The 16,282-nt window shown below is 32.9% G+C and overlaps 1 protein-coding gene across 1 annotated transcript in view; it reads left to right on the top strand.

Moving 5' to 3' along the window:
* Positions 1 to 16,282, top strand: part of LOC111704929 (serine/threonine-protein phosphatase 6 regulatory ankyrin repeat subunit C) — a 61,574-nt gene that overhangs the window by 26,090 nt on the left and 19,202 nt on the right. Inside the window, exons 27-41 of the mRNA XM_023477326.1 lie at positions 3,086 to 3,139; positions 4,608 to 4,694; positions 5,508 to 5,605; positions 6,355 to 6,463; positions 7,471 to 7,545; positions 8,820 to 8,892; positions 9,524 to 9,605; positions 11,683 to 11,782; positions 13,990 to 14,047; positions 14,273 to 14,325; positions 14,416 to 14,484; positions 15,036 to 15,077; positions 15,138 to 15,185; positions 15,445 to 15,495; positions 15,922 to 16,029. Of these exons, the coding sequence (XP_023333094.1) occupies positions 3,086 to 3,139; positions 4,608 to 4,694; positions 5,508 to 5,605; positions 6,355 to 6,463; positions 7,471 to 7,545; positions 8,820 to 8,892; positions 9,524 to 9,605; positions 11,683 to 11,782; positions 13,990 to 14,047; positions 14,273 to 14,325; positions 14,416 to 14,484; positions 15,036 to 15,077; positions 15,138 to 15,185; positions 15,445 to 15,495; positions 15,922 to 16,029 (1,107 nt within the window). The remainder of the gene's footprint in view (positions 1 to 3,085; positions 3,140 to 4,607; positions 4,695 to 5,507; positions 5,606 to 6,354; positions 6,464 to 7,470; positions 7,546 to 8,819; positions 8,893 to 9,523; positions 9,606 to 11,682; positions 11,783 to 13,989; positions 14,048 to 14,272; positions 14,326 to 14,415; positions 14,485 to 15,035; positions 15,078 to 15,137; positions 15,186 to 15,444; positions 15,496 to 15,921; positions 16,030 to 16,282) is intronic.

Raw genomic sequence — 16,282 nt, 5'->3', positions numbered from 1 at the left:
TCTCTTTACAACCATTAATGACAATATCTTTTAACATTTTAGTTTAATAATGCTTATCATGTTTCATCGTTCTCTTCTCTTTACAACCATTAATGGCAATATCTTTTAAGGGACTGTCACCGTAATTGGAAGTTTAAGTTGTCTTTACTAAATACTAATCATTCAAAAGCAATTTTTGCCGCAGAAACTATGCAGGATATTGCCAGAATTCATCATTTTTAAGATATAAAACAAGCATTTTTTACTTTTTGTGCCGCTAGGATACCGAGTTTGCATTGCTAGGATACCGAGTTTTCACTGCTAGGATACCTTGCAGTGCTAGGATACCGAGTTTGCACCGCTAGGATACCTTGCAGGGCTAGGATACTGAGTTTGCATTGCTAGGATACCGAGTTTGCAATGCATTGCTAGGATACCTTGCACCAATAGGATACCGAGTTTGCATTGCTGGATACCTTGCACCGCTAGGATACCGAGTTTGCATTGCTAGGATACCGAGTTTGCACTGCTAGGATTCCTTGCAGTTCTAGGATACCGAGTTTGCACCGCTAGGATACCTTGCAGTGCTAGGATACCGAGTTTGTATTGCTAGGATACCGAGTTTGTATTGCTAGGATACCGAGTTTGCATTGCTAGGATATCGAGTTTGCACCGCTATGATACCTTGCAGTGCTAGGATACCGAGTTTGCATTGCAAGGATACCGAGTTTGCATTGCTAGGATACCTTGCACCGTAGGGTAGCGAGTTTGCATTGCTATGATACCGAGTTTGCACCCCTAGGATACCTTGTACCGCTAGGATACCTTGTACCGCTAGGATACCTTGTACCGCTAGGATACCTTGAACCGCTAGGATACCAAGTTTGCACTGCTAGGATACCGAGTTTTTACCATCTGGATACCTCACACAGCTAGGATACATTACACTGTTAGGATACCTTGCCCCAATAGGATATCTTGTACCACTAGGAAACCTTGCAGTGCTAGGATACCTTGTACTGCTAGGATAACTTGCACTGCTAGTATACCTTGCACCGCTAGAATACCTTGCACCCCTAGGATACCAAGTTTGCACCACCAGGATACCTTGCATCGCTATAATACCAAGTTTTCACCACTAGGATACCAAGTTCTTGCACTGCCAGGATACCTTGCACTGCCAGGATACCTTTCACCGCTAGGATACTTTGCACCACTAGGATACTTTGCACCGCTAGGTTCCATGAACCCTTAGAATACCTTGCACCACTAGGATACCTTGTACTGCTAGGATACCTTGCACCGCTAGGATACCTTGCACTGCTAGGATACCTTGCATTTCTAGAATGCCTTGCACCGCTAGAATACCTTGCACCGCTAGAATACCTGGCACCGCTAGAATACCTTGCACCGCTCGGATAGCGAGTTTGCACCACCAGGATACCTGGCACCGCTAGAATACCAAGTTTTCACCGCTAGGATACCAAGTTTGCACCGCTAGGATACCTTACACTGCTAGGATACGTTGCACTGCTAGGATACCTTGCACCTCTAAGATACCTTGCACGTCTAAGATATCTTGCACAGCTAGGTTACGTTGCACTTCTAGAATACCTTGCACCGCTAGGATAACTTGCACCGCTCGAATACCTTGCACCTCTAGGATACCTTGCACCACTAGGATACCTTGCACTGCTAGGATACCTTGCACCGCTAGGATACCTTGCACCGCTAGGATACCTTGCAACGCTAGAATAACCTTGCACCGCTAGGATACCTTGCACCGCTAGAATACCGAGTTTGTTGTCATATTTCTCCCAAGTTTCTGCAAGCGTAAATATTTAGCTAGAGGTCCTGTAGAGTCAAGATAGACTAAAATAATATCTAGGATAGGTTACCTACCACATTGTACCCTTAGAGTAGATATTAACGTTAAACAGAATTTACTTTGCTTTAGAAATTTTTACAACGAGAAGACCACCCAGCAGCCCCTGTAAATAAGGATTCTCTAGGGGGGGGGGGGGAATTTTTAAATTTTTTTCCCCCTAGAATTTTTTTACTCCCCCCCCAGAAAAATATCATGATGTAAATCAAATTATTGGTTTTAGTTGGGTTTGATTAGCATTTTCCACTCATTTCTGGCATTCACAAACTCCATCAAATAAAGGCTTCATTTCCTACCTTTCAGCTTTCACCTTGTTTTATATCCTTCATTATAGCCATTCACTTTACATTAACTACAAAGATCTGTAAAAAACTGAATTCGTTTTAAGTAACATAAGAAATAGTTTTACTCTAAGAGGAAAAAGACGTTACTTTTTTAATCTTTAGAAAAGCTACTCCGCAAAACTTTGAAAAAATATTGTCTTTGTTTATATTCTAATTTCTAAAATTTTCTTGTCGTCAATGTAGTATGTTAAGATCTTAACGAAATCTAATGTGGAAATGACATTATTTAGAAGTAAAAATATGTATTCTTCATTGCCCATACCCTTTTTTCTATTAAACAAAGATTTAAGGGGGGATAATTACCCCCAGGATTCTAGGGGGGGAGGGGTAAATAACCCCAATAACGCCTCCCCCTATTTCCACCACTGCCACCCAGACTTATTCGTCCTTTTATCTGACTTTTTTGTTCTTAATATATAACTTCAGATAGATGAACATTTTGTAAATAATTATGTACAGAATGTTAGGGATGATTACCAACTTTTATTTTTATCTGTCTAGTGTTCTTTTTGTAATGCATAATAAAATGCTGGGTGTTTCTAACAGTTTACAGAAAAGTTGTATGAAAACTAATTTTTAAAGAAAAATTAATCATTAAACAATTAGAATAGAAGTATGTAAATTTACTTCTGTTTTTCACGAGTATTCACAGACGATTTAAAGGCTTAAAAAATCGGCCTACAATTATACAAATTTTTTTTTAATCTTGCAACTCAGCGTCAACGACTATTTCACATTAAAACTTATCTATATATGGGTCTTTATAGTAACAAATTTTTGCAAAACAATGTAATTTCGAATAGTTTTAAAATTTCAAAATTTTTCATGCTTAAATATTAAAGTTTTCAATTATGATTTTTTTAACCTTTAAATTTTTAAAAAAATTTTAGGTGCTGGTGTGGATACAACAGATGAATATGGCCAGAAACCGGTGAGTTAATTTTATATACATAAAGTTGTAATCTCTGTTTGTTTGTCCGATCATAAACCAGGAACCCCTTGACCAATTTGCCTCAAATTTTGATTGAGGAACTCGGGAGACCCACAGGAATGTTCTTTGAGATTCTAAGCTGAGTGGGTGCACCTTAAACGTGCAAAATAGCTAAAATCTTAATTTACGACAAGGGGCGGATAAACGGTGGGACAAACTATGACTTCCCTGATCCACGCTGTGTTCCCAACCTAGTTTTATAAATTATTTCAATTATTAAATTATTAATAAATTATTCAAAAATAAATTAATTCAAATTAAGCTGAACAATTTCTAAAAACATATCCCCCCGTTTTTTTTTGTTGAAAATATTTAGAAAATTACAAACATTTTAAAAACCTGAACACTTTCATGATTAAATCCCTCTTTAATTTTCCCATTAGCAAATTAATAAAATTCCAATTAAATCCTTTTCTGTGTGAAAATTACAAAAAAGCAAATTAAGAATTTCAATCCCTGTTAAACAAAAATTCTGTTATAAAATTACATTTCATTGTATTGTCACAAGTTAATAATAATAATTTTCAATAATATTTTGATATTTAGAAATATATGTTACCTACTTCAAAAAGGAAACAACTTTATATTTATATATTTTGACATTGTTATGTTTGACAAACCATTTATAAAATCTCTAATTAAAACTAAAACTAAAATTGAAAAAAATATTCCCCTCAAATATACTGGGTAAACTAGAGTAATGTAAACTTAATATTTGAAGAATGACAAACAAGGTTGGAAAACTAAACATGCAACTTTATCAAATATTCTTTACATCTATCCTTATAAAACCTCAACCAAAATGTTGGGGTGGAATTTTATGAATATTAACTGGAGTTATTTGGCTAACAGGATAAAACTTAAATGCATTTTTTTTATCTTTTCTAAAATCTTACTAATATTTACTAAATCTGTTTACAGATCCATCTGGCGGCCCAATCTGACTAATATTTACTAAATCTGTTTACAGATCCATCTGTCGGTCCAATCTGACCAAAATTTACAAAATTTTCAAAGAACCAGCTGGCGGCCCAATCTGATCAAAATTTACTAAATCTTTTACAGATCCATATGGCGGCCAATTTTGATCAAAATTTACTAAATCTTTTAACAGATCCATCTGGCGGCCCAATCTGACCAAAATTTACTAAATCTATTTACAGATCCATATGGCGGCCCAATTTGATCAAAATTTATCAAATCTGTTTACAGATCTATCTGGCGGCCCAATCTGACCAAAATTGATCAAATCTGTTTACAGATCCATCTGGCGGCCCAATCTGACCAAAATTGATCAAATCTGTTTACAGATCCATATGGCGGCCCAATCTGACCAAAATTGATCAAATCTGTTTACAGATCCATCTGGCAGCCCAATCTGACCAAAATTTATCAAATCTGTTTACAGATCCATCTGGCGGCCCAATCTGACCAACCAGAAGTAGTGAAACTTTTCCTACAAAAGCAACCATCACTTGTAACTGCTTCTACAAAGGTATCATGCATTTTTTCTCCTATAATTAAAATATATATAGTTATACGACGTTTTTATATTATTTTTACCATCTCCATCCCGTCGGTTTTTTAGCTTAAATCCTAAACTTTAATCCCAGTTAGTCTAGCTCCTCTTAAGTATGATCTAATATGAAACCATTTAAGTTAACTAAAGGAAAGTATCAAATGTTTAAAAGGCTAAAAAGTTTAAAAGGTTGGAAAACAACATTTTCCTCTGGTTTCCAAAGTAAACTGTAAACTGAAAGCAGATCCTTTTTTGGTGAAAGTACATGGTTCGACAATTTTACTATGTAAACATTAAGTATCCTTCACTTACGAAGTTATATCTTTATAACCATATTAGAACCCTTAAGCTACAATTGAATTTTAAATAAAATTTATTGAAAATTCTTTTTTAATAACTTTTTCAAAAAGTCAAACTTTTCAGACTTAGATCCAAAAATGTATAGTTTTAAGAAAATTGAACACTGGACAAATGTTGCAAAATTTTGATGATTGAAATGTACAGTGAATAATGGTCGACTTCAACCCAGATTGATATTAATTCACAATTTATTTTATTTACTTAATCTTCTAAAATTTTCTTTGTCTATTACCATCTAATCATTATTTTGATCTTTGCTTCATAGTTCTGTTCAGAAACTACAAAATATGGGCCTTTGCAAAATCTTATGTTTCGAGAGTGAAATAAGAAATACGAGTTTAAAATATTGATTTATTTAGGACGGGAATACTACAGCCCATATTGATTTATTTAGGACGGGAATACTACAGCCCATATTGATTTATTTAGGACGGGAATACTACAGCCCATATTGCTGCTAAGAAAGGATCTGTCAGAGTACTGGAGGAACTTCTCAAGTTTGATAAGAATATCGTTACAAACAGCAGGTTCATCCATATATTTGTAATCTCTGTCTGTCTGTTTCTATGGCCGATTATAACTTGCAGGAACCCAGGCCCTTTGCCTCAAAATTTGATTGGGGAACTCGGGAGACCCATGGGAACTTATCTTATCTTGGTTTTAGAATCTAAGATAAAAGGGGAAAAATAGCTTAAATCGTAATTTTCGACAAATTGTAGGTAAAGTTAAATAAACTTGTTTCGGAAAGTTTATGATTGTCTTAATTTTTTTTTTAAGTGAGAGAAATAACCTCAATGATATCTGACCAAAAAATGGATTTTATCTTTAAAATGTCGTTAACGATCGTTAACGAAGGGTCGTCGTTAAAAGTCGTTAACGAAGGGTCGTTGAACTTTTTTTAAAACGATAATTTAAAAAAACTACCATTTCGATTTTGGTTTTTTCTTTTTTCGAAACGATCGGTTTTCAATAAAGTGAAAACGATCCATCCCTTACTATGATAAAATTCTATAGATGTTGGTCAAAACAATGCGTTTTCTTGACCTCAACTTGAAAAAAAACAGAAAGCAGGATATGATGATGACTTTTAGACTTTTAGTCCAATAAAAATAGCAATTTTGAAATGAATAACAGACCCAATTAACTAAGTAAATGCTTTAATAAGTATAACTATTTGCTTTGTAACAACATCATATATTATTGAAATGTCGTCATCCTATTCCACAGTGTCTAGTTCTCACTGCACATTATTATAATAAAACTAATGGTAATCTAGGAATAAGATCACGGACTCTACTCCTCTCCATATTGCTACTGAGGGCGGACATGTTGATGTTATTAAACTACTTCTTACACACGGTGCTTCACCGTTGGATGAAAATAAGGTAAGGAATTCAGGTTATATTACAAAGGAACTGAACACCTGCCACAAACTCTTTTTTTCTATGACTTATTCATATCCTGGTAACACTAATACTTAAAACTACGAATTTTGCTAAATAAATTAAGTTTAAAATATTAAGTTGGTTTCTACCATCTGCAGCTTGCAAATATATAAGGATTAAAATGTATAGAGTGTGAGGTAATAGTTTAGTTATTTAGGATATGTTCACAGAAAATTAAATATAAAACACCCAAAGCTCAAAGATGGCAATTCTTGAATGAAAAAAGATCTAAATTGGTTCCAATGCAACCATTTAAAAATTACCACACTTAGAAAACATTTTAAGAATGCAAAAACATTTTCAAATATATATCAGACACAAAAACATTTTCAAATATATATCAGACACAAAAACATTTTCAAATATATATCAGACACAAAAAGACTTATTATCTTAGCAAAAGACAATAAAAGAGATTTTAAATATGGATTTTCGATTCTCTTGCAGGCAATTGCACTTCAGTCTTTTTAATAAATCTGTATATATATTTTTATATTTAATTTAATATTTAAAGGAACTGAGTTCTTGCCACGAACTAAAAATCTATAAGCTCCTACATCTTCCCAACTTGATGAAGTAAACCTTTAATATTTCAAATCTAGATTTTTTGATCTAACAGAATTCATAGTTTGAAATATTAAATGTCTATAACATCAGATATGGAGATTTAAAAATAAGAGTTTGTTGCAAGAACTCAGTTCCTTTGACAAAGAAATAAATTATACATTATATTTCATGCTTTGCTAGCAATCTTCATTTAGGGAACCCAAGGGTAACCCTGGGAGTTAAATAATTAAAGTTTTTTATTCAAAAATAGAATTTAAAAAATCTATTTTTTTCTGCTACAAAAATCATTTTATTTTTATCTTTTAATCACTCTCCGGGCAACGCCGGGCACTTGAGCTAGGTATTCATAAAATTATTGATTTATTATTCTCATATTTCAGCCTGGGATGACCCCTGTTCACCTGGCTGCCCGGCACGGTCATATTTCTGTAATCAACGAGTTTGTCAAGGAAAAGGTAAACATGTTTATACGAATAAAAACCTAGATTTGATTTTTTTTCTAAACTGTTCTTTATAGAAAATATATTCTTTGCAAGCTCTTGCTGAGAGTTTTGTAAAATACATCGTAAAAACTAAACCTTTCATATTTTTCATATTTTTATTCAACTACAAAGCACGAGATAATACAAATAAAAATCACAATTTACTATGTAGTTTGGACCCGCCTAACCAGAGTAGGTTGTTTTAATTGGTTGGCCCACTATAAACGAATGAGAATTGCAGATAAAAACAATGTACATTGTACATTTTAAACATAAGAATGATAATAAATCAGGTAAAAGGTAAGGAGGAGGTGAGGGAGTATAAAGAAAAGGGAGGATACTCAGCGTAAGGGTTGGAATAGAGGGTAACATAAGTTATTAGAATCATGTTTATGAACTACAGGGTGAAGAAGATAGTAAAGACTAAGTTTATCCACATGATACACAGTTTTTTTTTACAGATATAATTTGCATAACTATCTAAATAGATCTTGGCGACTTTTCTTTTAAACGATTTTGCAGATTTAGTTTCTTTAAGCTCTAATTCAATCGAATTCCATATTTTAGGAAATAGGGCAGAGGGAAAACATTCTAGGGTTTTAAAGAGAACTCGTTCAAGTTTATATGATTTTGTTCTATTTGGTTCAGCTAAAGAATTAAACATATCCTGGAAGGAAGCTGGAAGGTTTTCATAAAAGTATTTATGCATAAAAGATAGAACACCTAGTTTATATGTATCATCAAGATTTAGGAGTTCTAATCTGAAAAATATTGGATCTGAATGTGCCTTAAATGAACTATTATTTACTGCTCTAATTGCCCTTTTTTGCAAAGACTTGATTTTCTGTAGTTTAGCATTTTTTACGCCCCCCCATGTTATAATTCCATACTCAATATGTGGCCTTACAAGTGCATTATAGACTAGTAGACGAATGTTTAACGGTAAAGTGTTTTTAATCTGATTCAGAGCAAAAATTGAGCTAGCAATCTTATTGGAAACATGTTCAATTTGATAGTCCCAATTTAAAAATTCATCAATTTTGAGTCCAACAAATTTAAGTGCTTACAATAATCTAAAATGTTACATGTTACAATTGGCTGCGAGGCGTTGGGACATTGCAATGTCGACCCAGTTTTAAAAATCGATGCAGTCCGGATCATAACTATGTGCTTACGTGCTTTATTTCAAAAATTTTTTTTTTTTTTTTTTTTTAATATTATGAATTTGAATGTATATATTTGTTTAGGTTAGTTTAAGGAATCTGAGTAAGAAGACGGGTATGACAGCTCTACATATTGCAGCTTACTACGGGGAAGAAGGTAGTTCTAAATAACAGTCAACGTAACGTATATCCCTTGAAATACTTGTTTTATGATGGATTTACTTCGGTACTTTAAACCTTTGTTTAAGCAACAATAGTGAGGTTGTTAAAGGTACTGTTGTGAATTGGGCATGCAACTCTTTTTTTTAATCGGTGGATCGTTTGAAATTACGGTAACAGTCCCTTTAATCAGTGGAAAGTTTGAAATTACGGTGACAGTCCCTTTAATTGGTGGACAGTTTGAAATTACGGTGACAGTCCCTTTAATCAGTGGATAGTTTGAAATTACGGTGACAGTCCCTTAAATTGGTGGATAGTTTGAAATTACGGTGACAGTCCCTTTAATTGGTGGATAATTTGAAATTACGGTGACAGCCCCTTTAATCGGTGGATAGTTTTAAATTACGGTGACAGTCCCTTTAAAGCGCATTTAGTTCATGAAAATATACCATCTTATTCTGAATATCTGTATTCTATTTTTCTGCTTCGTCTTTTAGTTTTGTATCCGTTGTAGAATTTTTAACCCCTTCATGTTTGTAAAGAATCCTAGAAGCCGTCAGTTACGTTACAAGCTCTGACTAAACAGTTCCAGGGTGGTATGTGAATCACTGAAGAATGATAATATTTAGATATTGTCCGTGAGCTAATGAGACATGTTCCCCCGTCTGTTAAATCTGAAAAACCAGCAAACCCTAATGCAAGCTTAGTCAAGTAAGTAAAGATATAAAAACTAATTCATGTAAAACAGGGGTGCACTACAGTTTTATCTTAGGGGGGGGGGGGGGAGTAGAGATACTACACCACCCATTCATAAGAACAAAAAAATCGTTACACACGGTCCCCACAATTTTTTGATGCCCTTATGGCGGAGTTTTGTTAACAAAAAATTACTAATATAATATTTTTGTGTGCAAAATCCTGGTAGGCTTAATTAAAAATAGCCTTTCTATGTATTCATGCACTTCTTGGATTCTTTATTCAACAGAAAGTATTTGAAAGATAAACAAAATTCACCAATGATTAAATATAGCCATGTTCAATAACTAACTAACATTGATCATTTGCATAACTGAAAAGGGGTTCATATAATCACTCAATTTACCTTAAAGAAGTTAGTGAATAATAATTTTATTAAAATTTAGATTTATAAAATTGATCCAAATTTTTAAAATTAATTATTATTTTAACACATGCTAAAAATGATATGCTAAGAAATTCTTAAAAATGCAAATCTTAAGAATAGTACTTATTTTTGACAAACATAATAATAGTATAACATAACCAGTTTCACGTTTTTCAATGCATGCTAAAGTTCTGAACTCCTAACATACCAACATTTTTTGAAAGAAGTGGTAAAATATAAACTAGTTGGAAACATGCTTGAATTTGGCGGGAAACTGTTTATAAACTGACAATGTTTTTACCTGCACACGTGTCCTTCTAGTTAAACTAACATATTTCCGGTACCGGATGTAGCTAGGTACAACATTCCTACTCCTTACATAAGAAATGTACTTCTTAGTTATACGTTATACAACTAGGTCTTTTTAACTTTAATAATTTATTTTTGGATAAGGGTTGTGGGCACAAGCTCACGCATACAAATAAAAACGAAATATCAATAAATCTATTTCCAGTTTGTTATCAAAGTCTTTCTATTATTTTGTTCTGCTCAAGATTAGTTAAAAGTCATACACCCCAACGTTTTGTGTTGCGCCATTGTCTTAAAAACTTGACTATGGGTAACCCTGTAAACCATAGTGAACACTTATTTTGCGCGGGCTGATCTTGCTTCCTTTTTTTCCTTAGGCTTAACTATTTGGTTTGGTTGATAATATGATTTTTAATAATCGCATGAAGCGTTAATTTGCCAATGACTTGTAGAAAGCTGGATTTTCAAACATAATTGAGTTATGTTCTTTTGTCCTTTTCTCAGTCAGTCATGAAAAAAAAAGAAATAAGAAAAAAAATTTTTTCCTTTCAAGAATTGATTTTGTTTCTTTTGTCTTTTCTCTTCCATCTAACCTTTTCTATCTTTTTTGTTCTCTGTGTTCACTGGCTCCGTATACAACTAGGTCTAATTTATACAAATTCACCCTTTATTACCGTCATGACACCGCAAGAGGCATTGATCTAAAAATGCGATTGATCAAAGAAAAATAAGACTGGACGGTGGACACGGTGGAGACGTTCTTGATTCTTTGAAACCTATCGTTCCAAATTCGAGGGCTTTGCGCTCGGTTACTTTTTTCACGTTCGATCATTTTAAAATTGTTCTGTTTGTCTATGCATTTTTAATAGTTACCGTTCATTAACATTAAAAGATCGTTATAACAATGGTCGCCATCGTTATCGATGTCTTATCTTTTATAATGTTGATTGTGAAACATGATTCATGAGGGTTAGAGTGTGTCCATAAAAATTCTACGTTTTCTAAAATAATAGTTCTAAGTTCGTATTGCGTGTGTTTTTTTGAAGAATTTCCACAAACCTGCTAGTTCTATGGAATTTGCAGTCAAATTTATAATAAAAAGTTTATTGTCATATACCTATTACCTAAACACATGACATTTTTCCATTAGGTGCTTATTTAAGGATATTTTTCTCTGTTACTAAGTGTACTAAGTATATTATAAACTGAGGGTGCTTCACGCCCCAGGTTCTTCTAATGAAACTAATGAATTATTGCTTATTTGAATAAAAGCAAACGAAATTAACGAAAATTTAACATTTATTTGGCAATCTTTGTTTCGAATTTCAAAAGATTAACATTTTTTTAAATTTGTAGAGAGCTTGCTCAGGAATCTGGACTGACCCCTCTCCACCTAGCGGCGTACTCAGGAAGTGAAAACGTAGTTCGAGGACTTCTCAACTCTCCAGCTGTTCAGGTTTAATTCTCAACTCTCCAGCTGTTCAGGTTTAATTCTTAACTCTCCATCTGTTCAGGTTTAATACTCAAATCTCTAGCTGCTCAGTTTTAATTTCAACTCTCCTGCTGTTTAGGTTTAATTTTAAACTATCCTGATGTTCAGGTTTAATACTCAAATCTCCAGCTATTTAAGTTTAATTCTCAAATCTCCAGTTGTTCAGGTTTAATTTAAACTTTTCAAATATTCAGGTTTAATTTTAAACCCTCCAAATGTGCAGGTTTAATTCTCATCTCTCTAGCTATTCAGGTTTAATTCTCAACTCTCCAACTGTTCAGGTTTATTTCTCAACTCTCCAGCTGTTCAGGTTTAATTCTCAACTCTCCAGCTGTACAGGTTTAATTCTCAACTCTCCAGCTGTTCAAATTAAATACTCATTTCTCAAGCTGTTCAGGTTAAATTCTCATTTCTCCAGCTGTTCAGGTTTAATTCTCAACTCTTCAGCTATTCGGGTTTATACCTCAACGCTCCAGCTGTTCAGGTTTAATTCCCAACTCTCCAGCTGTTCGGGTTAAATTCTCATTTCTCCAGATGTTCAGGTTTAATTCTCAATCTCCACCTGTTCACGGTTAATTCTCAACTCTCCAGCTGTTCAGGTTTATATCTCAACGCTCCAGCTGTTCAGGTTTAATTCTCAACTCTCCAGCTGTTCAAGTTTAATTCTCAACTCTCAAGCTGTTCAGGCTTAATTCTCAACTCTCCAGCTGTTCAAGTTTAATTCTCAATTCTCCAGCTGTTCAGGTTTAATTCTCAATTCTCCAGCTGTTCAGGTTTAATTCTCAACTCTCCAGCTGTTCAAGTTTAATTCTTTACTCTCCAATTCTACAGGTTTAATTCTTAACTCTCCAAATGTACAGGTTTAATTCTTAACTCTCCAAATGTACAGGTTTAATTCTTTACTTTCCAATTGTACACGATCTATGTTTGATTGTTAAAAGTGTCCTTCTAAAATCTTCTATCTTCAATATTGTTTTTATTTATATATTCTGTAAAATTACCAGGAATAAGATTTTAAAATCAAACCACATTGCCAAACATCTTAAAATGTTAGAAAATGCGAAAAGTGACACAGTTCAGATAACTCTGATATTCGTGTAAAAAATGAAGTAGTTTAAAAAAAAGTTTTTAAAGCATAAAACTAATTCTTTTATTTTTTCCACTTTAGAGAGGAATGGTAAAAGCTCATTATGTACATTGCAGTACGCTATCTATAAAAATGAATATTTTTAAAACTAACATACAGGGTTATTCTCAAAGGATGAGACTTCAAAGACGACTCCATTTATTTAGGCTTTTCTCTTACATTACTTGTTTGTCAAACCATTAAGAAAATAATAAACATTTTGGTCGTCATTAAAGTCTTATTCTCGTGAAAACTATGTGTACATAATACATTTATTCTCGTGAAAACTATGTGTACTTAATACATTTATTCTCGTGAACACTAATTCCTGAGCATTAGAAACAGTAGATATTGAAAACAGACTTGAATCTTGTATACTGTCTAAGGATCAAAATTACTGTAGAAGTCTTCCTGAACAGTTTTATTTTTGAAAAAAACTTATTTAAAGCATACATTTTTTCTAATTTTAAGCATATATTTTTTTGCACAATGAAGGCCTAACAAGGAAATTTTACAATAATATTTTCCTAAAATAATATTTAACAATAGCAGAAGTTCCGCATGCTTTACTATCTTTGAAGAAGTTTTTCAAAGCTTTGAACAATGCTAGAGCATCAAATGGTAACTTGATTAGAATAATAATGTTACAAAATAAATTAATTAAACTTAAATGTTTAATTCTAAATATTAAATTTAAATTTGGTTAATTTTCCCATATTTATGATAGATATTAGCTTTGCCAGCAAAAAAATCTGAAACGTTTTAAACAGAGTGTTTGACCGATTACGTACACAAGTCTTGAATTTCTTGATCAAAACGACTATACCCATATACACATTGTACATATCCACATTGTACATACAAATGCTTGGTGACATTCCAAAATACAAAGACAGATTGATAAATTTGATAATTTCTTATATTTTTTAAAGCATTTTTTTAACAAAAAAATGGCTCTATGATAAACTAAACTATGAGTTTGTCCAAACTATAGAAGAAACCTCTTTTTTAATAAAAGATGAATAATTTAATTTTCTTTACCTAGGTGGATTCAGGCAGTAACCCTAGCGGATATATTCCTCTGCATTTGGCCTGTCTAACAGGTATATTGAGAAACAAACATAAAACTTGTTAAATCATTTCAAACTTTTTTTAATAACTTTTTTAATATGCACCTAAACCTAGTAAAATGTATATGTATCTTCTTCTTTGTTCATTTTAAATGTGTTCATGTGGTCCATGTACTGTGCACTGTACTGTCTTGTATTGTAATGTACATTGCTTATTAAACGGTTGAGAATATCTATTTCTAATTCTCTAAACTGAAGGACATGTTGGTGTGGTTGGCCTTTTACTCTCCCGATCTACTGAACTACTAAAGGTTAGAATTAATGATAGAAATAATAAGAAATAAATTCATAATTCTAACAATGATCATGATATAAGAAACAATGAAAACATAAACTTATAGGTGACTGATAATGCGGGAAAGACCTGTCTCCACGTGGCAGCTGCATCTGGACACTACGATATGGTTCAGGAAAAAATTCAAAATGGCGTCTAAGAGTTTATAATCGCGTCAATTAAACAGTTTAAAATTTGCCGTATTAGATCTAAAAAAACGCCTAAATCAATTTAAATGCGAATGCTTAACAAAATGTCGTTAAAATCACCGTTACTAGTTTAACTAGCGTCTTAAAACAAGCTTAACCAGTTTAACTAGCGTCTTAAACAAGCTTAACCAGTTTAACTGGTGTCTTAAACAAGCTTATAACCAGTTTAACTGGTGTCTTAAACAAGCTTAACCAGTTTAACTAGCGTCTTAAAACAAGCTTAACCAGTTTAACTAACGTCTTTAAACAAGCTTAACCAGTTTAACTGGTGTCTTAAACAAGCTTAACCAGTTTAACTGGTGTCTTAAACAAGCTTAATCAGTTTAACTAGCGTCTTACAACAAGCTTAACCAGTTTAACTGGTGTCTAAATCAATTAAAATTGTTGTCTGTTAATAATTTTGCAATTTTGAAGTTAAAAAAAACTGTTAACATCTTTCCTATTAATGATGATTTGCCTTGACTTTGAATTGAAAAAGGTTCTGATTGGGCAAGGGGCAGATCTAACTGTCGCTGACAAGGTAAAAGTTTTTTTTAAAATGTTTTATTTTTCTTTAAAAAAACATTTATTTGATGTTTAGGAGGGTTGGACTGCACTCCATTATGCAGCTCAAGCTGGATACCTGGAGGTAAACACATTCCTTAATATACTGTGTGACCCATGAAACTCTCGAGTAGGAAAACAACAAGACTCAAGTTATGATTTTAAAAAGTCAAAGGAACATGAACAGCAATTAGACCCATTTTACTTAACCAGTGGATTTTCTATCTACTGGTAAAACTGGTATCTTTATGACAACTTCAAATATATAGAGGATTGATTAAATTTGGTCTTCCTAATCTTTACTTTTAAATTTTGAATCAGTTAAATAATATGTATATGTCTAGGTTGCTAAACTGTTGGTAGAAAGCGGATCAAACTCTGAGGATAAAACTAAGGTTAAGTCCGAAAATTTTAGTGATGTAGAGAATCAAATTTAATCATCAGGAGAAAAATTTATAGTTTTTTGAACAGTTCTTTGGCTTGCATTTCTTTAAAACATTTTAAAAATTCTGAAATCACATTGTAGGTCTAATATGATACATAAAGAAGACTGAGTAAAGAGCAGAAATTAATTGTTATAATAGATTCTGAAAAATCTTAGGCAGATCTGAGGATTAATTTAATTTCTTTTCGGTATCCCGTGGTTATACCCTGCAGAGACACCTTTAATTGAGGGATCAGGCATTTATCCTCAAATTTAATGCCCAGGATATCGAGATCAATCGTTTAAGATTAAAAATATACACACAAAAGTTTCGATCTCACGAGTGCACAATGCTTTTATTAAAGTATTATCGAAATAGATTTAGTGATTCTTTTAGAATGGACGAATAGCTCTGTGGTATGCCGCAAGCGAGGGCCATACTGGTGTTCTTTACTTTCTCATCAAAGAGAAACATGATAGTTACAACTTACTAGAGGATAGAAGGGTAAATATGATTGTTACAACTTACTAGAGGATAGAAGGGTAAATATGATACTTACAACTTACGAGAGGATAGAAGGCTAAATATGATAGTTACAACTGTCTATAGGATAGAAGGGTAAATATGATACTTACAACTTACGAGAGGATAGAAGGGTTATTAAAATATTTACAACATATTTACATTAAAATGGTATTAAAATCTTGCAAGTTATTTTGCTATTTGACATTTAAGTACTCTGTAGTCTGAATACAAT

The sequence above is a fragment of the Eurytemora carolleeae genome, unplaced genomic scaffold (assembly GCF_000591075.1).
Source record: "Eurytemora carolleeae unplaced genomic scaffold, Eaff_2.0 scaffold376, whole genome shotgun sequence".
In the NCBI taxonomy this organism is placed as follows: domain Eukaryota; kingdom Metazoa; phylum Arthropoda; class Copepoda; order Calanoida; family Temoridae; genus Eurytemora; species Eurytemora carolleeae.
This window is presented reverse-complemented; position numbering and strand designations above follow the sequence as displayed.